General features: G+C 36.3%; 1 protein-coding gene across 2 annotated transcripts in view; it reads right to left on the reverse strand.

The window, feature by feature from the left end:
• Positions 1 to 26,769, reverse strand: part of LOC123529323 (reelin-like) — a 418,269-nt gene that overhangs the window by 148,315 nt on the left and 243,185 nt on the right. For both annotated transcript variants that reach the window (XM_045309613.2, XM_045309612.2), the window contains exons 33-36: positions 26,343 to 26,483; positions 16,071 to 16,248; positions 7,349 to 7,548; positions 3,055 to 3,131 (exon numbers count right to left, since the gene is read on the reverse strand). In XM_045309613.2, the coding sequence (XP_045165548.2) occupies positions 3,055 to 3,131; positions 7,349 to 7,548; positions 16,071 to 16,248; positions 26,343 to 26,483 (596 nt within the window). The remainder of the gene's footprint in view (positions 1 to 3,054; positions 3,132 to 7,348; positions 7,549 to 16,070; positions 16,249 to 26,342; positions 26,484 to 26,769) is intronic.

A 26,769-nucleotide genomic window follows, 5' to 3' on the forward strand; every position in this document is an offset into this window, starting at 1 on the left:
TTATTCTTTTACACCTAAAATTCTTTGTAGAAACTTGGTGTGTATTAATTCAACATCTGTGGCCTTGTGCATCCCCCATATTTACGTGCTAATATTTAAAATAGACCCTACCAAAGAATCGAACAATTTACATTTCTGATAACTTAGTCAATCTGTATGTTAAAAACTGTAAAGTGCTTGTGCAGTTCAGGTGATGCAAGTGTGCACTTTGTTTTTGCGTTCTGTACCAATTACCATGTTTAGATAGTGTAATTCCGAAATATATGAAGGACATGACAATTTCTATTGGAGTATCATATGAAAGAGTCATGATTGGAATGTCCACCCTTTTCAAAGACCTCGGCTTAAATACAAGCTATGCTCAACTAGCATCAGCGAAATTTATGATGGGCAGTGGGAGGAACAGCATCACGGAATTTATACAATCCTGGAACTGGTTTGATCCAGTTATCTTAAGCGTGGGTGGCAAAAACAAAGGAATTTCTGATTTTACCCACCACCTACCCCAGCTCCACACTTGTTCAAATGCAGTTAGAGAGGTATCCCAAGTTTTCGTTTGGCCAATGCCATTTCTAAGGTCATTTCTAAAGAAACCTCCACATTTTATTTACTTTATTTATTTCTATAAATTTATTTTGCCTGGTAAAAAATTTCAGAAACCTGTTTCTGTCATACAATAAACATGTTATATGTTTTTCTACTTTTCTATGTAAAAATAAACAAGGTCATTTCATGGCCATTTAACCACATTTTATGTTTGTTGATTTCTCCCATAACTGCAGTCCTAAATTGTTTTAGACATATTTGTTTTCAATCCCTAATGTTGACAATAATGCTCTATATTTGTTAGCATTGAGTGTTAAGATTCTGGAGACTTTGCAAAAAGTAACTGGTTGTCAGCTACAGAATCAAGAAATGTTTAAGCCCCTTCAACATGAAAATATCGCTTAGATCTTTACTTATACTAGTATTAAGGTCACTGGTGAACAGCATAAAAAGCAGAGGTAAGCTCAGGTCACCCTGTTTTAGGTGGATATGTGATTTGAAAAACAAATACATAAATAGAAAACCTAGTTCCTGCAATACACAAGTTCTTTATTGCTGATGTGGATAACATTATTCCTCCACAAACAAATTATCTTTAACCCAGGCTGATAACATAATCTGGAAAAGGATGGCACTATAGAGTACTAATGTTGAGTAACTAAAAGGCAATAACTTAGTGAACAAGAGCTGTCCGTAAGACAGCGCGCTCCACTATTTGGTGATTTGACTGTAAAATGAATGTATGTCTCAATAAGAGACCTCTACTTTTAAAAGGAAGATACATCAAGGGGCATAATTCTGTTGAGAACACAAATTAGAGTTATTGGGACTGTTACAACACATGCAGATGATGATGGTAAAGATATATTTTGAGTTTCAAGTCTTTATCTTATATTGTACTAAAGATATATCCAGAAAGTGAAGATTGCCAAAAAACATTAAGTATGAAAGGGGCATAATTCTGTCAAAAATACAATAAGAGTTATGGGGATTGTAACCACACATGCAGATGATGATTATAAAGAAACATTTTTAATTTCAAGTCATTATCTTTTAAAAGATTTACCAAAGATATGTCTATAAACAAAGTTTTCGAAAAAATTTAACATGAAAATAATTCCAAGTATAACAACTTTGTGACCTTGACCTTGAGTATAATGGGCCCAGCCCCTGTGCATATTTTGTGTTTATGCTGGATAATGTTTATGTGAAGTGATGGGCCATGCAATAAGCAATAGTAACAAAGATATGACAGAAAAGCAAAGGTTGCCGAAAAACTTTAACCTTAAAAATAACCAAAGTATAACACCTTGGTGACCTTGACCTTATGTATAATGGGCCCAGCCCATGCTCATACTTTGTTTGTATGCTAGACAATGTTTATGTGAAGTTACAGTAAGATATATGCAATAGTAACAAAGATATGACAGAAAAACAAAGATATGAGAGAAAAACAAAGGTTGCCGAAAAACTTTAACCAAGAAAGGTCACACCGACGCCGACACCGGGGCATGTAGAATAGCCTCCCTATTCTCCGAATAGTGGAGCTAAAATCATTGTACATGTACCTACACACGAAAAAAACATTTATGTCTCCTCTTTGAAGACAGGCTTTCTACAAACTTTTGAAGAATGAGGAACATTATCTTGTTACTTCCCTTGAAAAGTTGTAGGATAAAGCGCATGGAGAACCAAATACTACATTGGTCCCTTTCAGTTGGATTCCTCTGACTTTTTCATTATAACCTTTGTCCAAGATGTTGGGGTTGGTCAAAATAAATATGCTTTTTATGCGTAGGTTTCTAAATAAAAATTATAAACCAAACCTTTATTTAACAGAGGGCCACTAAAAGAAAACCTGTGCATAATCATTTTCCAATCCCATGAATTTTATAACAGATATTGCTTTTGAAAATTACAAAGAAATCAACGATAAAAACAGAGGTAGGACCAATCTACTTCTTGGGACATAATCAAGGAAAGTAACTGACTAATGTTTCACATTCCAGTCAGTGGAGCCAAGAAATGGTAATATAGTATACTAATAATCAAAGGGGAATAACTTCAGTGAAAAATCATCAGACTGGAACATGAAGCTAATATGCATATCTTCCTCTTGAAAGAGAAGCTTCCTATGAAGTTCCACTCATTTCCAGCCAGTGGTTGTTGAGAAATATTCTGGACAGATGGACAGACAAAGAGACAGAGGAAGGAGCTACTATATGCTTTATAGTTCAGGTAGACTTACATACAAATAATAAATGAGAACAAATAAATTTAGATGTCACTGAATTCCATGTCACACTCAGTTTTCCACTATTCTACCAATGTTACAATGTCACACTCAGGTTTCCACTATTCTACTTATGTTACAATGTCACACTCAGTTTACCACTTTACTACCTATGTTACAATGTCACACAATTTTGAGACTTTCATTACAATTTATATCTTCTACCAATTTTCATTATCATCAAATTTAGAAACATCATAATAATAGACACTGACCTGCATTAGAGGGCTGCCAAAGTCTAAACCTTGTTGAGTTATGTCTTGCATTCTCTGGTAACTCAAGGCTGAAAAATCTGAAATTACAAGGAAGAATGAAAATAGGGTTTGTCCAACTGGCATATTTAACCAGTTTTTGTATGAAAGTTAAGGAATTTCTTTCAAAGAAGTCTTACCTGAATGAGTGAACTAGTCAATTTTACTCTCCAAATACCTGTAATTCATGAAAGTGAATCCAAATCAATGAAATACCTTTTTTAAGTATGTTTTCAAGATATTGCTGTTGCAGCTCATTTTGCACATATAGATACCAGTGTAAATCATCTTGAGCATAACTGTATCAATGTAAATAATCAAGTACCTGACTGTATCAATGTAAATAATCTAGAAAATAACTGTAACAGTGTAAATCATCTCAAACATAACTGTAACAGTGTAAATCATCTTGAACATAACTGTAACAGTGTAAATTGTCTTGAATATAACTGTAACAGTGTAAATCATCTTGAACGTAACTGTAACAGTGTAAATCATCTTGAACGTAACTGTAACAGTGTTAATCATCTTGAACATAACTGTAACAGTGTAAATCATCTTGAACATAACTGTAACAGTGTAAATTGTCTTGAACATAACTGGAACAGTGTAAATCATCTAGAACATAACTGTAACTGTTTAAATCATCTAGAACATAACTGTAACAGTGTAAATAAGCTTGAACTTAACTGTAACAGTGTAAATCATCTATAACGTAACTGTAAAAGTTAAAATCAGCCCTAACAAAAATGTAACAGAGTAAATCAGCTTAAACTTAACTGTAACAGTGTAAATCAGCTTGAACTTAACTGTAACAGTGTAAATCATCTAAAACATAACTGTAACAGTTAAAATCAGCCCTAACAGAAATGTAACAGAGTAAATCAGCTTGAACTTAACTGTAACAGTGTAAATCAGTTCGACTATAATTGTAACAGTATAATCAGCTCAAACATAACTGTAACAGTGTAAATCATCTCAAACATAACTGTAACAGTGTAAATCATCTGCAACATAACTAGTGAAAATCATCTCAAACACAACTGTAACAGTGTAAATCATCTGGAACATAACTGTAAAAGTGTAAATCAGCTTGCACATAGCTGTAACAGTGTAAATCATCTTGAACATAACTGTAACTGTTGAAATCATCTAGAACATAACTGTAACAGTGTAAATCAGCTTGAACTTAACTGTAACAGTGTAAATCATCTATAACATAACTGTAACAGTTAAAATCAGCCCTAACAGAAATGTAACAGAGTAAATCAGCTTGAACTTAACTGTAACAGTGTAAATCAGCTTGAACTTAACTGTAACAGTGTAAATCATCTATAACATAACTGTAACAGTTAAAATCAGCCCTAACAGAAATGTAACAGAGTAAATCAGCTTGAACTTAACTGTAACAGTGTAAATCAGTTCGACTATAACTGTAACAGTATAATCAGCTCAAATATAACTGTAACAGTGTAAATCATCTCAAACATAACTGTAACAGTGTAAATCATCTGCAACATAACTAGTGAAAATCATCTCAAACACAACTGTAACAGTGTAAATCATCTGGAACATAACTGTAACAGTGTAAATCATCTTGAACATAACTAGTGTAAATCATCTCAAGCACAACTGTAACAGTGTAAATCATCTCGAACATAACTGTAACAGTGTAAATCATCTCGAACATAACTGTAACAGTGTAAATCAGCTCACACATAACTGTAACAGTGTAAATCATTCGAACATAACTGTAACAGTGTAAATCATCTCGAACATAACTGTAACAGTGTAAATCAGCTCGACCTTAACTGTAACAGCGTAAATCATCCCTACCATAACTGAACATCACTGCAACAGAGTTACTTATCTTGAGCATATCTTTAACAAAGTTAATTGTCTTAATATAATTGTAACAGAGTAACCTATCATGAACAATTTGTAAAAAAGTAACCTGCCATGTGCATAATTTAAATAGAGTATCTTGTCTTGTACGTAACTGTAACAAAGTAACTCATCATGTATAATATTGTAACAGAGTAGTTACCCATGTACATACTTGTAACAGAGGATCTTATCATGTACGTAACTGTAACAGAGTAACTAATCATAAAGGTAACTATTACAGAGTAACTAGTCATGTAAATAATTGTAACATAGTAACCAATCATGTACATAATTGTAGCAGAGTAACTAACCATGTACATAGTAACCCATCTTGAAAGTAAATGTCCATAATTGTTACTGAGAAATCTGCCCTGAATATAACTGAAGCAAGTGATATATGTTGTGCAAATAATCTAAACAGCACTAGAGTTACCAACCACTCATGGTGATGCCACTCTGATACAGTGAAAGTAAAATGTAATTCTTATCTTTGAACTTCAAATGTGACCTTGACCTTTAGCCTAGTGACCTTGGTTGCACACTCTGCATTTTATGGATTAAGAGGATATGGAGTGGTCATATATTTGAGTTTTTTGACCTCCAAGTGTGACAATGACTTTGGACTTAGGGTTGTTCTCAAATTTTTGGCCAATTTCAACAGTCAAATTGGAAAAGAGTGACCTTTGAAATAACCATAAAAAGCAAAAAAGAGGCTTGATGCTTTTACATAACTTTGTATCTGCTGTCATATACTTGTGACAGGGAATTGGTTCAATTTTAAGAATGGAGCCTTAGTGATTTGGGTTGTGTATTTGGCATGTTGTCTGGATGAGGTTAATTACTAACACTAATTTTGTTCAATTGTTTCAAGTGGTTTAGAAGATATGGAGTGGACACCTTCTTGTTCTTTGACTTAGTGACTAGGGTCATACGCTCTGTACATCCCATTGACGCCGATAAAAATTCATCATTGTGGAGAATCACATGATCAAATTAATCTCTAAACTAAATTAAATTTACATGCAATTTGATGCCCGTTTTATGAAAATCTTCTCAGCAGGATAAGCTATTTGACCTTTGACCTCCAATTGTGACCTTGACCTTTGACCTATTACCCTGGGATGTACACTTTGTATGTTGTATGTTAGTTATATGAAAATCTTCCAAGCAGACAATATGAAGCAGGTATGATGTAAAACTACTTAGCCTCTGACCTCAAAGTATGACCTTGACATTAGACCTTGGGTTGTGTGCTCTGTACATTGTCTTGGTGGGGTTAATAACTATTGCAAGTTTTCTGAAAATCTTAAGAAAACATGGAGCTGACACAATGGTCGGATAGACCATCAGACAGAGGCCGAACAGACAGATTTGCATTTGCATCGTTTCTTTGGGTATAATATCAAACCATTCATATAACTGTTACAGAAATACCTGCCTTGCATTCAGCTAATAAAGAGATTCCTGCCTTGCATATAGCTGTTTTGCATATAGCTGATACAGAGTAAACTGCCTTGCATACAGCTGTTACAGAGAACATTGCCTTGCATATAGCTTTTACAGAGTAACCTGCCTTGTCTATAGCTGTTACAGAGTAACCTGCCTGGTCTTTAGCTGCTACAGAGTAAACTGCCTTGCCTATAGCTGTTAGAGTAACTTGCCTGGTCTTTAGCTGTTACAGAGTAACCTGCCTTGCATGAAACTGTTACAGAGTAACCTCCCTTGTATATAGCTGTGACAGAGTAACTAGCCTTGTACATAGCTCTTACTTTTTTACAGAGTAACCTGCCTTGTCTATAGCTGTTACAGAGTAACCTGCCTTGTCTATAGCTGTTACAGAGTAACCTTCTTTGTCTATAGATGTTACAGAGTATACTGCATTGTCTATAGCTGTTACAGAAACCTGCATTGTCTATAGCTGTTACAGACTAACCTGCCTTTCATGAAACTGTTACAGAGTAACCTCTTTTACTTATAGCGGAGTAACCTGCCTGGTTTAGCTGTTACAGAGTAACCTGCCTGGTATTTAGCTGTTACAGAGTAACCTGCCTTGTCTACAGCTGTTACAGAGTAACCTTTGTCTTTAGATGTTAATGAGTAACCTGCATTGTCTATAGCTGTTACAGACTAACCTGCATTGTCTGTAGCTGTTACAGATTAACCTGCCTTTCATGAAACTGTTACAGAGTAAGCTCTTTTACTTATAGCTGTTACAGAGTAACTTCCTTCACATATAGCTACAGAGTAGTGAGCCTTGTAAATAGCTATTACAGATAGTCTTCTTTGCATACTCTGGTTCTACAGTAATCTCTACTCCGTATAACTGTTACAGAATAACCTTCCTTGAACATAACTATAATGGAGTAACTACCTTGGACTGGAGTCATTGCGATAATGCAGTTCTTTGACAAGGTTCCACGTTATTCCTCCGTTGTTTGAATATTGTAACAAAACACTTTCTTTCCGAGGCCATTCCATCTTTTTACCATTACAGCCATACAGGAAGTAGAACTCTATTGTGTTGAGCATGGTTGTATCTAAATCACGTGTTACTGCCATTCTCATATTATCCTAGTCAATAAAATAAAAACAAGAGGGTTATTGACCCTAAAGTGCTCACCTGTGTAAAAGGCTTCAAGTCTGTTTGTTTAATGTAATGGTACATGTACAGAGTTAGGTTTATATAAATATCAAGACTCCAGCTATCATGTATTCAGAGAAGGAGATATTCAAAAGTTTCTTCTATATTAGCCTGTATTATATATACATGTCACACACATAGGCATGGTCATTTTTTCACCTAGGGCAATAATTTGAAAAATTACCGTAGATGGTCACACCTTGATATCACACGTCAAATATCTAAGAAACATTTGTGTGAGATTATTTTAAAATCGGGCCAGCAATTTCACACAAGTTTCCACTAAATACATGTAGCAAAAATGACCTAGCCCTCTGGCTGCCATGTTTTGAAATGAATCAGAATAATTTGAACAATCTCGGTAAAAGGTCACACAAGAATCATTTTGTAAAATTATATTAAAACCGAGCCAGCAGTTTCACACAAGAAGATTTTTTAAAGTTTCCACTATATACATACAGGGAAAAGTCACCACGTCCCCTGGTGGTCATGTTTGACAAATCACAAGAATCTGAACTATCTTAGTAGAAGTTTACATAGGGACCATCTGTGTGAAATTGTTTCAAAATTGGACCAGTGGTTTGAGGAGATGTCATTTGAAGACTTTCTATTTTTAGCTCGGGCAGCCCCTATAAGCAACCAAGTGGAACCATTTGTATGTCTTTGGTAGAAAACCATACTAGGAACATCCAGGCCAAGTTTCATCAAAATCCATTCAGTGCTTTTTGAGGGTATGTCATTTAAAAAAGTTGCTGACAATGGACAGACACATGCACACAAACAACAGACACAGCATGATCACAGTAGCTCACAATGAGCACTTCAGGTTCAGGTGAGCTTTACATAAGAGTTGGAAACAGGCTGAACATAATAAAACTTGTCACAAAAAATACTTTTGCAAAAGTGTTCTGTATTGTTTGGGAGAGGAGTACAAAAAACTAAATTGCAATTAAAGGCTGCAGATTCATTACCCATCAGTCCAGGTATTAAAATCTGAACTGTCACTTTCAGTGCAGTCATCAGCGACAACACTGCTTCGATCATACAACAAATCTTCAACACCTGCAATCTGAATCTCATTTCTTCTGTAGTACAATCTACATTCAGCTAGCACTTGAAATACCTAATTATTTCTGCTCCAAATTCAAGAACAACAAAGACAGCAGCTGTGCCAAAGGAAATAACTGGAGTTGTCCTGGTTGAGCAGTGGTTGCCGCTGCTTGATAAGTATGGCTTCTTTCACCCGCAGTTTTAGATGCATGTTCTCTGACGTCAAGAATGTTTTGGGGGTCAATGTGGTGTCCAGTTTGTTCACAGTGTTCTTGTAGTGCTGATTTGGATCAAGACATATGATCTTTCATTCTTGTTTCTAAAGATCTTCCAGTTAACAACCTCACATTTCTTCATCTTGTCTGTCTTATCTTTCACATGTGTGACCTGTGAGCGACCGATGGTACATATTCACACCATGTTTCTTAAAGATCCTGTGTTAAGGCTTCTGAAGTTCCTCAAATGTAAGGTCTTTTTTTGTTTGATTGTTGGTGTGTTTTATTGTCTTTCTTGGTAGGTTTATTTGGAATAGCAAACATCCTTTCTGGAAAGCCGTTGGCCCATAGAGCACCAGTCCTTTGACGTTCTTTTTCTGCTTTCTTGTCCGTATCATCCTTGACTAGTTTTTCCGCCAGATGGAACAGGCTTCTCACAACAGATCTCTTATGTTCTAGATGGTGGTTGGAGTCAAAATAGGTACTGGTCTGTGTGAGTGGGCTTTCTATACACTGTGACTTTTGTGGAACCATCATTATTGACATGAAAACAAGGCAACTTGGTACATAACACTTCCAGTACTGGGCCAAATGGTATCATCGGGGCATTCTTCTTTTTTGAAAGGGCATAAAGTTTAGGAACTGTCTCTGAGATTGGATAGAGTCTCATAAAACTTGTCATCCATTTGGTTGTCTGTCTTAAGATCCTTTAGTTTTGAGATCAACTTATTTTTTTACAGTCTTGGTGGGGTCACTTTTGAGGATATCATATGTGGATTTATCAGACACTAATTTCTCCATTTTGGATTTGAATTCTATCTGATTAAGTACCACTGTGGTTCACCCTTTGTCTGCTGGAAGAATAACTACATTGTTTTTGCCTAAATTTGAAAGGGCTCTTCATTCCTTTTGGGTCACATTACTCTTGGGAGGCTTACTATTTTTTTAAAAATCTTCACCACTTCTGCCCTTAAGCTATCTGCTTGTGCTTTATCGGACATTTGACTACAAGCTGTTTTGGTGGAAGTGATAATTTCCTCAGTGGGAATAGTGGGGGTGGGGGGAGAGGGGTGGTAACCCAAAAATTCATACCTTTTTGGAGTACTGAATGTTCGGTCATCTACTGGTGTCATGTGATGACTCATGACACCCACTGACCAGAACTCAGTGCAGTCAGCTGATGAAGGCTATGCAATATAGCCGAAATATTAAGGTAAGAAACAAATTGCTCAGAATAAATGGATTTACTCAAAACATGGACAATCCAGAGAACAAATTTCATTGTTGTATCTTCAATGTGAAAAAAGTGACCTTAACATTGATGTTATGAAATCTAAATGACCCTTTATTAATACAAAACAATAGTGCCAGAATGTCACAATATATGCCCGTCATAGCAAATTTCTTTACTCTAGCACCTGTATTTGCAAATGGAATTTTAATTTTGTGGTTGTTTAGTAATCACTGTAAGTCTTTTGTTTTTCTAAGTCCACAAAAAAACTCCTTACCAGGTAGAGATACCTTAAAATACACCAAAAATTGGAAAGTAACATCTATGTTGTACCACAGAAAAGTGGTCTTGGTTTTTCCGTACGGTCAATTATAACAAGAGGGTCATGATGACCCTGGATCGCTCACCAGAGTAATATGAGCTACATGTTTCAAATGTCAAACTGATGATTTTTAGAAATTTTTTGGAAAATTTTCCGATGTACAATCAAGTAACCCCTGGGGCGGGGCCAATTTTACCCCGGGGGTCATGATTTGAACAAAGTTTGTAGAAGTCTATTAGGCAATGTTACATATCGAATATCTAAGATCTAGGCCTTCTGGTTTATTTTAAGCAAATTTATGAAGATTTCCCTATGTACAATCAAGTAACCCCTGGGGCTGGGTCAATTTGACCCCGGGGGGTCAAGATTTGAACAAATTTTGTAGAGGTCCACTAGGCAATGCTACATTTCAAATATCTAAGCTCTAGGCCTTCTGGTTTATTTTTAGAAAATTTTGAAGATTTTTCTATGTACAATTAAGTAACCCCATGGGGCGGGGCCAATTTGACCTGGGGGTCATGATTTGAAGAAATTTTGTAGAAGTCTATTAGGCAATGCTACATGTCAATATCTAAGATCTAGGCCTTCTGGTTTATTTTTAGAAATTTTTTGAAGATTTTCCTATGTAAAATCAAGTGACCCCTGGGGCGGGGTCAATTTTGACCCTGGGGGTCATGATTTGAACAAATGTTGTAGAGGTCCACTAGGCAATGCTACATGTGAAATATCTAAGCTCTAGGCCTTCTGGTTTATTTTAAGAAAATTTTTGAAGATTTTCATATGTAAAATCCAGTGACACCTAGGGCGGGGTCAATTTTGACCCCGGGGTCATGATTTGAATAATTTTAGTAGAGGTCCACTAGGCAATGCTACATGTCAAATATCTAAGCTCTAGGCCTTCTGCTTTTTGAGAAGAAGATTTTTTAAGATTTTCCTATGTAAAATCAAGTGATCCCTGGGGCGGGGTCAATTTTGAACCCGGGGGTCATGATTTGAACAAATTTTGTAGAGGTCCACTAGGCAATGCTACACGTGAAATATCTAAGCTCTAGGCCTTCTGGTTTATTTTTAGGAATTTTTTGAAGATTTTCATATGTAAAATCAAGTGACCCCTGGGGCGGGGTCAATTTTGACCCCGGGGTCGTGCTTTGAACAACTTTAGTAGAGGTCCACTAGGCAATGCTACATGTCAAATATCTAAGGTCTAGGGCTTCTGGTTTTTGAGAAGAAGATTTTTTAAGATTTTTCTATGTAAAATCAAGTGACCCTGGGGCGGGGTCAATTTTGACCCCGGGGTCATGATTTGAACAAACTTGGTAGAGATCCACTAGGCAATGCTTCACACCAAATATCTAAGCTCTAGGGCTTCTGGTTTTTGAGAAGAAGATTTTTAAAGTTTTTCCTTTCGGTTGCCATGGCAACCAGAGTTCTGCATGGAATTCAATTCTTTGAACAATTTTTAAAGAGGACCATCCATGGAACATCCCTGTGAAGTTTCATCAAAATTGGCCTGGTGTTTAGGAGGAGATGTTGTTTAAAGGAAAGTGTGGACGGACGGACGGACGACGGACGGACGGACGACGGACGGACGGACGGACGGACGGACGGACGCCGGACGGTGAGCGATCCAAATATCTCACCCCCAGCACTTTGTGCTCAGGTGAGCTAAAAAAGTTACAATATAAGTTATTTATAGTAACAACTAAGGGAAGTTAATCTTAAAAAAAAAAAAAAAAAAAAAAAAAAAAATCCCAGAAAAAATTGCAAGTCCACACAAAAATCTTTACCAGGTAGAGATTGGTCAAAATACACCTCAAAATTGGATGTAGCATGCATGTTGTACTACAGAAAAGTGGTCTCGATTTTTCCCTACGACTAGTAATGAAAAAGTTACAATATAAGCTATTTATAGTAACAACAAAGGGAAGTAATTCTAAAGAAGGGAACTGCGCAAGACACTTCGTCTCATGATGGTGTATAAATGTGCCAAGTTACATCAAAATCCCTCCATGCATGAAGAAGAAATGCTTCGGACAAAGTCATTCTTGTATCTGACCTTTGGCCTCTAAGTGTGATGACCTTAGACCTAGGGACCTGGTTTTTGCAGGACACTTCGTCTCGAAGTGGTGAACATTTGTGCCAAGTTATATCAAAATCCCTCTATGCATGAAGAAGAAATGCTCCGGACAAGGTTTTCATTCTTGTATAATTTGACATCTAAGTGTGACCTTGACCTTAGATCTAGGGACCTGGTTCTCATGCATGGCACTCCATCTCATGTTGGTGAACATTTGTGCCAAGTTATATCAAAATCCCTCTATGCATGAAGAAGAAATGCTCCGGAAAAGGTTTTCATTCTTGTATCCTTTGACCTCTAAGTGTGACCTTGACCTTAGAGCTAGAGACCTGGTTCTCACGCATGACACTCCGCCTCGTGGTGGTGAACATTTGTGCCAAGTTATATTAAAATCCTTCCACGCATGAAGAAGAAATGCTCCAAACAAAGTTTTCATTCTTGTATCATTTGACCTCTAAGTATGACCTTGACCTTAGTCCTAGGGACCTGGTTCTTGTGCATGACACTCCGTCTCATGATGATGAACAATTGTGCTGACTTTCATCAAAATCCCTCCATGCATGAAGAAGATATGCTCCGGACAAAGTCATTCTTGAATTTGACCTTTGACCTCTAAGTGTGACCTTGACCTTAGACCTGGGGACCTGGTTCTTGCACATGACACTCCGTCTCATGATGGTGAACAACTGTCAGGGGCCTTCCCATAATATGTCCCGTTTTTCAAACGGGCGTATAAAAAGTAAGGCTAAGACAGACATTTGAGCTGTGACCCATCTGTTCAATATTACAAAATGTACAATAGACTAACACTTCAGCCAAATGCACCACCATGGACTTTTGTTTTTAATAAGACCGAGACAGAGATTTGAAATGACCCAACTAGTTAAGCCAATTTGAACCCAGGGGCATGGTTTGAACAAACATGGTAGAGGACTACTACACAATGTTTCAAAGACTTTTCTATATAAATCTATGAAAAACAAGTGAACCCTGGGTTGAGCTAATTTTGACCCCAGAGACCACTACACAATGTCAAAAATTCTAAACCTTTACCATTTCAGAGAACAAGTTTTGAGTATTTCTTATATTGATATAAATCTATGTAAAACAAGTCAACAGGGCAAATTTTTACCTATGGGGCATGATTTGAACAAACTTGATAGAGGACCACTAAACAATGCTACAGGCTCTGAGTGACAGGGTTTTAGAGAAGAAGACTGTTTATGTTTTTCTTATATATAGTATATGTACAACAAGTCAAACCCAAAAATTGATCCCAATGACATGATTTGAGAACAAGAACGGTAGAGGACCTATGTTCAATGCTACAAACTAAATATCTAAGCTCTTGGTCTTGCAGTTTTTGAGGTGAAGGTAGTAAAAGTTTTTCGTCCGGTGGTCGCAATAGCTCACTCTGAGCACTCCGTGCTATGGTGAGCTAATAAAACAAGAGCTGTTGGTGGACAGTGCGCTCGACTATTCTCAGTGCTTGATAGTATAATATAAGCAATGAGTAAAACTTTAACATTACAATAAGCATATTCTAAGTCGAAAAGGGGCCATAATTCAGTCAAAATGCTTGATACTGTTGCCTCCTCCTTTTTACTGACTCGGGTCATGATGGTAAACAAGTATGTAAAATATGAAAGCAATATCTCAATGGACATTGAAAATATTTGGGGTCGTACGCAAACTTAAACATTTATTCTAAGTCGAAAAGGGGCCATAATTCAGTCAAAATGCTTGATAGAGTTGCCTCCTCCTTTTTACAGACTGGGGTCATGATGGTAAACAAGTATGCAAAATATGAAAGCAATATGTCAATGGACTTTGAAAATATTTGTGGTGGTACGCAAACTAACATTTGTGTGACGCCCATGCTCACGCCGACGCCGGGGCGAGTAGGATAGCTCGACTATTTGAAGAAAAAAATCAGATCAAGTTCCCCAATTTGAACATACGAGGGGTGTTCAATATGTAATGTTACTGCCATCATAAAACAAAGAAATAAAAATATATCAAAACAGTTTTTATTTATTTCCTTCAAAATACTCTCCTCTGACATTTAGACATTTTTTCAAACGTTCTAACCAATTTTTTAATGTGTCTCAGAGGTCCATTTTAGGCACAGTCTTGAGGTACTGGAACACGGCAGACCACAACGCTGTTACTGAACATCTGTTTTTTACAGGAACTGCAACCACAACTCCCTGTGGACTGAAGAATATCGCATACATAATTTTATTTCGTTGTGTAGACGTTTTGCTATGCATCGTCGTCGGGCGTTTTTCGTAGCCCATTCTTTGTTGTCTATCTTCCGGTGGGGCTCGTAGAAATGTACCCATGTTTTGTCCCCTGTCAGGAGGCCAGCAAATTTAAGACAATTATATTTGGGATACATTTTTAATAGTTTTTTTGCCATTACAACCCGTCAGTTTTTGTCAACAGCAGTCAACAAATGCGGTATCCACCTGTCAGAAATTTTCCTAAAACCATATACTTTCTCCAATATTGTAAAAACTGACCCTAAAGATATACTGACAATATTAGCTATGTCTCTCACTGTATATCGTGCATCTTGAGCAATAACTTGCTTAACCTTTTCAATGTTCTTTGAGCTCAAAGCTGTTAAGGCCTACCTTCTTTAGTGTGATCTTTAATTGATTCAGTTCCTGCTTTAAAACATTTAACTCTACTGCAAACTGTCATATACAAAACTTGATTCTCTCCATAAACCTGGCATAATTCATCGCATATTGTTTTTGAAGGAACACCTTGCCTACAGCGCACCTGAATATAACTGTATTTGAACACTTTTTGGCAAACCTTTTCCAGTCATTTTGTACACAGTGATAATGAGTGGGTATTTTTACATTGAAAATTAATTCATGTATAACGAACATACCTAAAAAAATTGGTATTGATTTTTTGGGGAAAGTTAATGTACAATGCACGTCAACCTAGTGAAATTCATGGCTGAATAACATTTAATTTACATATTGAAAGCTCCTCATATCTGAGCAGTCGTTACAAGGATTCTATGGTCAAAATTTAATGAAGATTCACCCGAACAAGTCATTTAAAGATATTTCTACATTTAGCCAAATTGTTCAACTTTACAAGAATGGTACAGACCCAGTCTGATGAAGATCATTCAAAAACTTCATGGGAGGGAGTTGTTTAAAAGCATTTCTCTTTTGAGCTCTAGTGGTCCAAAATATGGCTTGGCACTGATCACACCTGAAAGGTTTGGTGGAAATCCGCCCAATGTTACAACAGAAGAAGCCAAAACATCATAAATTTGATGAATCAAAGGCCAAAATTCAGGTATAAAATTACAAAACTAGACAAACAGACAGACAGATGGACCGCACTAAATCAAAATGTCTACCCACTATCTGTGGAAGACATAATTATCTTGTAGTTCATCTTTAAGCTTTAGTTTTGGTGAGCCAAAAATGTTGATACAGGATAAAATGCGACTGATGATGGATGGTAGATGTTGGACCTATACCAGTAGGAATGGTTTCATAACAACAAAGTCAAAGAGAACTTACATGACTAAATGTCAAAGCATTTCCACTAACAAGAGTTCCACACATTTTAGTTGGCTCTCCTCCATAAATCTGTAACCAGTTCTCATTTAGCGGTTTCTCCCGATTAAAATCATCCCGGAGCATCATAGGAAGTGGTCTTAAAGGTACGCAGGATTCTCCTCCATAACCATCATCACAGCTGACAAATAAAAACTTTAGTCACACAAAATGGAAACTCATTATACAACTTTAAAATAGCAAGACCTTTTGTTTTTTTTACATATACACATGGGGATGTGGTGTCTTGCAGGAAAAGTATGTGATAATATTGCCCCAGTTTACAGATACGGCTTTGTTTTAAGTAACAAAAACAGTTTGGCTAATGTTTTTGCAGCTGAATCAGAATATTTGAAAGGAAATGACAATATTAGCTACATAGGTTTGATAACTAAAGTGCAAAACTTTGACTTTAGGTTTTTGTAATACTTAACATAAGTATCAATATAATATGATTTATCCTGTCACTTGCAGTATTTTCGACCCGATATCAGGGTGCCGTATATCTTTCTTGATATACCGTCAGTTGATCATGTGACCAGTGATATACGGTCAGTTGATCATGTGACCTTATGATCGATATTGTTGTCATAAGAAATTTTGCAACGAAACCATCATCATTGTGTTGGAAATGTCCGAACTAAGAAAATGAGTGGTCAAATAATGAGTTTTTATTCAAAAACGAAGAAGTTATTGCGATTTTGCCGGTAATCACGTCATTATATAAGTGACGTCATTACGAATATGACGTCATTAAAGCGGTTGTAGCACACTTATTTTTGTAAAATAAATTGCCAAATATCGGAAAATGAAGTAATGACAAGACAAATAGAATAATAGGTTAGTGCCTAAGATGGAGAAAGTTTATCTGGCTCGGCTCCGGACGTTATCAGGTTCGCCTTCGGCTCACCCGATAACCTCCTCCACCTCGCCAGATAAACTTTCTCATCTACGGCACTTACCTATTATTCTCTATATATATAAGCAATATACAACATATACCAAATACTATGAAATGAAATAGTAATGAGACATTGGTAACTGGATTTTGTCACAGTTTTAGTGCTTGAGTTTTTCGTGTTAATTTACTTGTTTGTGTACTTTTTCTGTACAGGCTAGTATGTGTGCAATTTCTGGCAGAGTTTTGCCAGGTAATTATGGTCATTAGCTTGTAAGTGGTAAGTCCACATCAACCTGTTCATGGGATGTCCACAGCAACTGTTCATGGGATGTCCACGACAACCTGTTTGTGGGATGTTCACAGCAACCCATATGTGGGATGTCCAAAGCAACCTGTTTGTGAGATGCTTTATAAATCTGGTATAACAATAATAATTATGCTCACAGCAACTCATTTGTGCGATGTCCAAAGCCACCAGTTTGTGGGATGTTCACAGCAACCTGTTTGTGGGATGTCCACAACAACCGGTTTGTGGGAAGTTCACAGCAATCTGTTTGTGGGATGTCCACAACAACCGGTTTGTGGGAAGTTTACAGCAATCTGTTTGTGGGATGTCCACAACAACCAGTTTGTGGGAAGTTCACAGCAACCTGTTTGTAGGATGTTCACAGCAACCTGTTTGTGGGATGTCCACAACAACCGGTTTGTGGGAAGTTCACAGCAACCTGTTTGTGGGAAGTTCACAGCAATCTGTTTGTGGGATGTCCACAACAACCGGTATGTGGGAAGTTCACAGCGTTTGTGGAGTCAGCAACCTGTTTGTGGGATGAAAACTGGGGTTACACCCAAGACAACACTGTTTGTGGGATGTCCACAACAACCGGTTTGTGGGAAGTTCACAGCAACCTGTTTGTGGGAAGTTCACAGCAATCTGTTTGTGGGATGTCCACAACAACCGGTTTGTGGGAAGTTCACAGCAACCTGTTTGTGGGAAGTTCACAGCAATCTGTTTCTGGGATGTCCACAACAACCAGTTTGTGGGAAGTTCACAGCAACCTGTTTATGGGATGTTCACAGCAACCTGTTTGTGGGATGTCCACAACGACCAGTTTGTGGGAAGTTCACAGCAATCTGTTTGTGGGATTTTCACAACAACCGGTTTGTGGGAAGTTCACAGCAATCTGTTTGTGAGATGTCAACAGCAACATATTTGTGGGATTTCCACAGCAACCAGTTTGTGGGATGTCCACAGTAACCTGTTGGTCGGATGTCCACAGCAAACTGTTGGAAGTTCACAACAACCTGTTTGTGGGATGTCTGCAGCAACCTGTTTGTGGGAAGTCCACAGCAACCTGTTTGTGGGAAATTTAAAGCAACCTGTTTGTGGGATGTCCACAGCAACCTGTTTGTGGGAAATTTAAAGCAACCTGTTTGTGGGATGTCCACAGCATCCTGTTTGTGGGATTTCCCAGCAACCCAACCTGTTTGTGGGATGTCAACAACAACCTAATAGTGGGAAGTTTAAAGCAATCTGTTTGTGGGATGTCCACAGCAACCTGTATGTGGGAAGTTCACAGCAACCTGTTTGTGGGATGTCCACAGCAACCCAACCTGTTTCTGGGATAACAACAGCAACCTGTTTGTGGGATGTCATCAACAACCTAATAGTGGGAAGTTTAAAGCAACCTGCTTGTGAGATGTCCACAGCAACCTGTTTGTGGGATGTCCACAGCAATCTGTTTGTGGGAAGTTCAAAGCAACCTGTTTCTGGGATGTCTACAGCAACCTTTTTCTGGGATAACAACAGCCACCTGTTAGTGGGAAGTCCACAGCAACCTGTTTGCGGAAAGTTTAAAGCAACCTGTTTCTTGGATAACAACAGCCACCTGTTTGTGGGATGTCAACAGCAATCTGTTTGTGGGAAGTTCAAAGCAACCTGTTTCTGGGATGTCTACAGCAACCTATTTCTGGGATAACAACAGCAACCTGTTTGTGGGATGTCCACAGCAACCTGTTTATGGGAAGTTCACATGCTTGTTAACAGGAAGTTTACAGCTTTGCTCACTAGAAGTTCCCAGCTTTGTTAATGGTAAATCTAATTTTCATGTGAAATAACTTTAAAGATATATAATGGCTATCTTTCATTAAAAAAATTTATCCTCAGATTTTATCTTTTAATATAAATCATCATCAAATATAATCCACATTACTAATACATTGTTTATGAATCAATAATGTATGTAGAGCTACATTCACAACTGAATTTCATGCAGTAAAAGTCAATTGTAAAAAAGCTTCCAGTTTTTAGTGGTAGTACACAAGTTAACAATGTAGAAATTTCCTTACTGCAGACCGAACAAAAGTAGTGCCGTCGGTATAAACAAATAGTTCCGTGCCATACATTTATTTAACCATCAAAATATAATTATTTTGCCACGACGGTATTTTCAGCTGTCGAACGTCAATTTTAACGTATTTTTCAGTCAGTATAATATACATTTCTGTTGTTTTTTGTTCTGACTACAGTAATATATTAATGCGCGAAAACTAGGTCACCTGACAAATGCCGAAGATATAAATAGATTTATTGGCTCATATATTTACGACTATTTTGGATTCTGGCTAATACATTTACGATTATAGTAGCATAGCATAGCGAGACACAGGAAAGTTGTGAGTTGCAAATAATGTGAATGAGAAATATTTGTTCGATTTTATAGATGTTTTCTTTTGGTTTTCCTTAATTATTCATTACGTCAGTTAGCGTTTACATACAAATGTATATGTATTCCATCAAAATGTTGATACAGTAATGAAATGGTGGCGCTAGGAACATTACACGTTACTTTTAAATCAAAGGTTCACTTTGAACTGCATGCTAGTACACTTTACTATTGATTATTCTCTGTGGCTTATTCATAGATGTGTCACTCAGTTTGCATGCCTATATTGGATTGACAGCAGTCGGAATATTGGCGGGTAGGCGCTATGTCTGCCCGATATAAAAATATGACCCACACCATTTTTCCCTAATGATTAGGCATAGTGTTATGTGTGTAAGATATGATTAAAAATCCCCTCAGTCAGTACCTAACCATTCATATATGTTAAACACATCAAAAACAACAAAGGTCAAGTATTGGCCAGATGCTGTAAGAAATGCAACTTAAAACCAGTGAGCAAAACTATAATGGTCTGACATCATTTTACGATATCTATCCTATAAAAAAGGTCAGAGACCACCAATTCAAAAAAGTACAGGGAACTTACTGGGAATGAGGTAAGTGTATACCTGGGAATAAGGTAACGTCTGTGCGTTCTGATTGGTCAGTCATGTAAACAAACCCAGGAAGAGATTACTTCTTCAAAATTGATATATTTTCACTGCATTTACAGTATTTTATTATACATTTTGACAAAATTTGCTACATTTTGTGTGTATTGAAAAAAAGTTTTATCAAACGAATTTCTCCCGCCATGTCAGTGATGTAAACAGGGGGTCATCTCATTCACACGAAAATTACTTAAATAAAGTATCACTATTCATATGTTTTTCGTCCGATATTTTGGTAGAACTAAGATAGTTCTTGAAAAACTTGTAATTAGATATACATGTTTCGATGTATGGAAGGCCGTACACGCCATAATGTTACAATGTAAGTCTATGGGAAAACAATTGGTGGTCTCTAACCTATAATAGAGCTAAAACATGACTTTCGTCGGAAGTCATCACAGGTAATGTAAATGGCCACAAAACTGTTGTAAATGATGTAGAAAGACGTTTACATGCAAAAATAAGCGTGAAATTTGATTTTCTGTTAAATTTTGGCCTCTTTTCTTAACAGGTGTGCCCATTTTTATCTGAGCTTTTGGGCCAAAAAGGATCATTTTTATCTCTGTAATGTTAGAGAATGATCAAAATTATTAGACCTTATTTCTATTTTTTAGGGAATGAATCGTATTTCAGCTTCCAAGTCAAATCAAATGCAGATAACTGAAATTTTCACGGAAAATTGCAATCTGACGACAGGGACCGAGTCTGGGAATATAAATCGACGGGGTGACTTCAGTAAACTGTCCATATCTTTGTTAAAACTGAACATTTCTTGATGAAACTTTGTAAGACATTTGGTATTGGATCATGTTTCACAATATCACTGTAAAATTGGAAAATATGATACGAAACATTCATCTATAGGTCAGAGACCACCAATTCAAAAAAGTACAGGGAACTTACTGGGAATGAGGTAAGTGTATACCTGGGAATAAGGTAACGTCTGTGCGTTCTGATTGGTCAGTCATGTAAACAAACCCAGGAAGTGATTATTTTTTCAAAATTGATATATTTTCACTGCATTTACAGTATTTTATTATACATTTTGACAAAATTTGCTACATTTTGTGTGTATTGAAAAAAAGTTTTATCAAACGAATTTCTCCCGCCATGTCAGTGATGTAAACAGGGGGTCATCTCATTCACACGAAAATTACTTAAATAAAGTATCACTATTCATATGTTTTTCGTCCGATATTTTGGTAGAACTAAGATAGTTCTTGAAAAACTTGTAATTAGATATACATGTTTCGATGTATGGAAGGCCGTACACGCCATAATGTTACAATGTAAGTCTATGGGAAAACAATTGGTGGTCTCTAACCAAAAGAGATATTGGTCCAAGGATGGTTAGATATGGACTGGATTAGATAAAACTTTTATAAAGTGCTGAAACGTTTTCTAAACGGAACAGAAATTATTTCAGGGACTACATCTTCCGCTGGCTTTACAGACCTTCATTTTGGAAATTTGTACAGAAATGTTGTTTTATTTTTTGAAAAATATATTACGTACTAGTAAATCAAACAATAATTTGTTTCTAAATGCTTAAAAGCATCAAGTTCAGTTAAACAGTCAAAAGTATTCATGAATGCAATTACAGGCTAATACTGATGGCGGGTTATGGTTTTATCGGTCACGCAAAATATTGCAAAAGGGCTGTGTCCTAAGTTACTTGCAGTATTTTAATTCATATGTACACAGAGTATAGCTTACGGATAACAGATCAGAGGCTAATTAAATATGTTTCGAGAAATAATTGACGAGGAGTATGTATTAAACAGTCGTATTTTTACATGCGGAGAAGGCAGTGGCTAGGTAACCGATTCCGTCAATGTCAAATAGCTAATGTTAACTGATAAATGATAAATGCTAATCCTCAAAATCTTGTACAATCTGTGTTGTTCAAAGACAATCGATCCTCCAGTACTTTCAGTGCTTTGATTATTGGGTTTAGCTATACATTTATGCAGCGTGTATTTATTCAAACCTAATGCATGGTACTGTTAATACACATTAACTTGTTAATTTTATGTTTATATAAAGTATATGTCGTAACTGTTCATGTTTTAAAATATGATTTGTGTCTAGTATACCTTTAACAAATACCAACAAAAGGTGCAATACTTTTGCTTTAATATAAGTTGGAGTCATAGAAATTTCCTATCTAAACACACAAGTCCCTATAAATGTGGTTTATACCCATCTATATGCTCAAAAAATGGTATTTTATCCTTATATTTTGACAGTAGCTTGCTACAACAATAGGTAGTTTCTTTCCATGAGTATCAGAAAATCAAAATGAATATCAGCCTATTGATATTTTCAACATTTACATAGAAGAGCCAAAAAACCCATTCATGTTAAATTCCAATTTGTCTCCTAATAAAAATACAGTTCTTGATTTTATTTTAGAATGTTCTTAATTCAAATAAAACTAGAATTGTGTCCACAGGACACGGATGACCCCACATACTGTAAAATCCTCTATATAGCAAAAACTATCAGAAGGCCACAACTGCAGTAAAAATATTTACAGAAAAAAATCCTTCCTCTATGCTCATCTGTACATCAAGATTGGTCATCTGTGAAAGTTTGAAGCAAATCGGGCTAATAGTGTGGGAGTAGTTGGACACACAAAATTCCATAAAGCAAAAACTATCAAAGGGCCATAACTGTGATTACAACACCTGTCTGTTGACAGCACGCTCGACTATTCGAAGAACTGATGGAAGTATGGGGTCAAAATATTACCACATATTTTCATACAAAAGAAGAACTTAAGATAAATAAGACAAACAATGTACCTGTATTTGTGGAACTGGATAAGTGTTCAATGTTTCAAAGCCATATATCAAACAGTTTAGACAAAATACGGAATGGTATGCCAAACTTAACTAATTTCTAGGTCAAAAAAGGGCCATAACTGAGCCAAAGTCCTTGTCCTAGCTATGTGGTCTTGCCTCCATATGTAGACTATGATGGTAAACAAGTTGTCAAAGTTTCAAAGCCATATGACAAACAGGTTAGGCAAAATATGGACTGGTATAAAAAATTAAACTGATTTCCAAGTTCAAAAAGGGTCTTAATTCAGCCAAAACAGTTGACAGAGTTATGTACTCTTGCCTACAGATGGAGATCATGATGATAAGCAAGTGTTCAAAGTTTAAAAGCCACATGTCAAATAGTTTTGACAAAACATGGACTTGTACGAAATCTGAACCAATTTCCAAGTCCAAATCAAAGGCCTGAAGGGCCTGAGTCGGCTAATGATTGATGTACTGACAGTATAGTCTACCAGTTTCAGTTTGTTTTTAGTTTTTTTTTTCCTCAAATAAAGAGAGATTTTGTTACAATAAATGAAATGAACATTCGGTCGATGCCTAGTAAAACTTTGATTGACATTATACAAGTATTTTATAATTTAAACCCAATATATTTCTCTAAAATTGAAGAGTGGTTCGCAGAAATAAAAATGTTGAAAGTACAAACTACAATTTGACAGCTGACACTAAGATACTGCCCATGACTTTATATATTTTCCAGTAAACATTTGCCTCCGGCATTGCCAAAAGAGGCAATTATCGGCTGGTATATATTCGCACATGATAAAATTTGAATATGACAATTTATAATATTAAAATTTTACAGCGCGGATTGCCACATACAATTTGTAACGGATGGACGAAAGAACTGATATTTTACAGATATTATAATGGGCCTGGCGATAGCCTTGTCATATGTTAGGTATTGTTCATTCATATTATAAGTGATGTCAATTTAAAGTATACTTACTTTTGCGTTTAGAGATACATGTATGTAAATGTTGCTGAGTGTCAATATATAGTGTAACCGATATTCATAAATGCAGTTCTTTTTTAGTTAAAACTATCATTTATTCTATTTCAGACTTGTTAACCCCTTAAAAATCATGTCTGTTATCCCGAAGTCCACCCACTTTCAATTATCCATTTTGATTCATGTAGACAGACAGGCCCAAACTGGGCAGAAAAAATGTTTGAGCCATTTTTACGCAGTCGGTAGCAGGGTGGGTGTGGGGAGGGGAGTTTCTTTCCGCTTTAAATTGCAGTCAGATCTTGAAATGGGCATTGTGGCAGGTGGTAAAAGGGCAAATGTATCAAACTGTAAAGTGGCAATATGGGGGAAGGGTGTGGGAGGGTACCCCCTCCTGCAAGTAGGGTTTGAGGTATTACCACAAGAAATTTCGAATATGTAGACCCTTGATACAGCCTTTGGTGTGATTTTAACTGAAAATCTTCTGTTTCAATTTCTAAATATTACCTAGATTCTTTCTAGTATTACAATATCCAAAGTATGACTGTCACTTCATCTTTTTACTTTCAGATCATGCCTCAGGACTAGAATATGAGTCTGATATAGATTATATGTAGGTGTAATAAAAATAAATTCTAGAATCATTTCTGTTACAATAATATCTATCATGTATGTTACTTGAATGTTAAAATTTCATAACACAGCTCGATATTTACCCAAAATATTATATCCGGATACGATTACACTTTTCTCCAGTTTCAACAATATATTTTACAAATTGTGATGATACGAAGACATTTAGCAGCAATTGGCAGTATCTGACATTGAAGTTTACGGTTAAATTACCTCTTATTTAAATCTTTTCATAAAAACGTTGTTTCGTTTCATCAAAGCAGCCAAACATAGACGATCTACTTTCGATTTCAAAAACTACAAGGAAATACAATTTAATGTTTCGCCGATTTGTTTATTTCTCGAAAAATAAGAAATAAAATCATTTTTAGTATCAGTAGTAACTAAGCAAACCAGTAAGAGCTTCTTCGTTCGATAATTTATCCGTTTACTGACTGCAAAATTCAACCCACGCAAAGTCGTAGAAGCGTTGTTATAAACAGGTCACGCGTGTTCGCCGACAAGTGTTCAGAATGTAGTTAGGATTCATCCGCGAAGTCTTGCGGAAGAATTAACATACTGCACATATCTTATTCGGGTCATTTAAAATGAAGCTGTCATAATTTAATTTCATCGATGTGGTAAACTCTTTGATAAGAGACATTCAAATGCTTTCAGAGGTACCCACTCAATAAAATACTAGCAGTATGTTCTGGAACTATATTTTGTTTTTCGCTGGATGTTACGCAAGCTTTGTAAGTCTGCGCAATTCATAAAATGCACAGTGCAATAAATTTGTTATTTACGCAATGATTTTAAAGATTATTTTTTTGAAACGGACAGGGTAACAAATGGGTAATTTGGCTAATAAGTTAATATGCAGTTTTTATTTGAATTTGTGAACATCATATTTGCTATTTTGTGACAAAAGGGCATAAAATTCGTCACCATAATCATATGCGCAAATGTATTACCAAATCCCGCAGAATCGTTATGCGTGTTTATGCTTAATGAGTTACCGCGGAAGAAAATACGTGGCTTTATTCGAGTATTGCACAATTACAAGTCATAAATATGACAGATTACATCGTATATTGGTCATAGCAAATAGGATTGATATAAATGAACTTCATTCGATCAATGAACTCTTTGAAATTAGAGACAATCTAATGGAACTACATCACTTCGCTGTGTTGTGAGGCCATTTAAGAATCAGAAATCGTGCGATAGCAAGGACTCGTCAAACGCTTGATAGCGTTTAGCCGACTCAAAAAGGGCTATGACTGAAATCTGGTTGCAGATTTTGAAAGATTTTTATGAATGATGCCATTTTGTTAAAATCTGTCTGTATAACATGTCTATTTGCTTGCACAACTTTTAAGAAAGGGCCACCATTGTTTATAAAAATATTAACTTTTTTTTTCTTCATAAAAAACAAAACAAAACAAAATGAAAGCAAATGTTAAATCAGTGAGCTAAAATTGTAAATTTGCTATACAAGAACTGATGTCATATGAACTTAACAGTATTGCATTGAAAACTGAATTCATTTTAAACAAAATTCTGGTGTGATTTGTCTTCTGAAATGACTTACATACAACTTCCATTATCACAGTAACCATGGCCTGAACACAGCCATTTACATCCATCCCCTAGATATACATTGTCCAAGGCCCATACATTGCCACTGTCACTCTGGCTGTGTTGCTGCCACCTGAATCTGGTTGCAGGGGATCTGGAAATGCAGAAATTGTCATACTGTATATTTTATTTCAGGATATACAATGTCAGGTGCCCATACATTGCCACTAGTACTCTGGAAGTGCTGCTGCCATCTGAACCATGTTGTCAGGGACTTGGAAGTGCATATATTATCACACTGTATATTTTATTTCATGATATACACTTTCCAGGGCCCATACACGGCCACTGACTGTACTGCTGTCATCTGAATCTTAAAATCTAGAAAAGCATAAATTATTTTACTGTATATTCAATTTCTAGATAAATCTGGTCCAGGA

This window comes from Mercenaria mercenaria, chromosome 13 (genome assembly GCF_021730395.1).
Source record: "Mercenaria mercenaria strain notata chromosome 13, MADL_Memer_1, whole genome shotgun sequence".
NCBI classification, from domain to species: domain Eukaryota; kingdom Metazoa; phylum Mollusca; class Bivalvia; order Venerida; family Veneridae; genus Mercenaria; species Mercenaria mercenaria.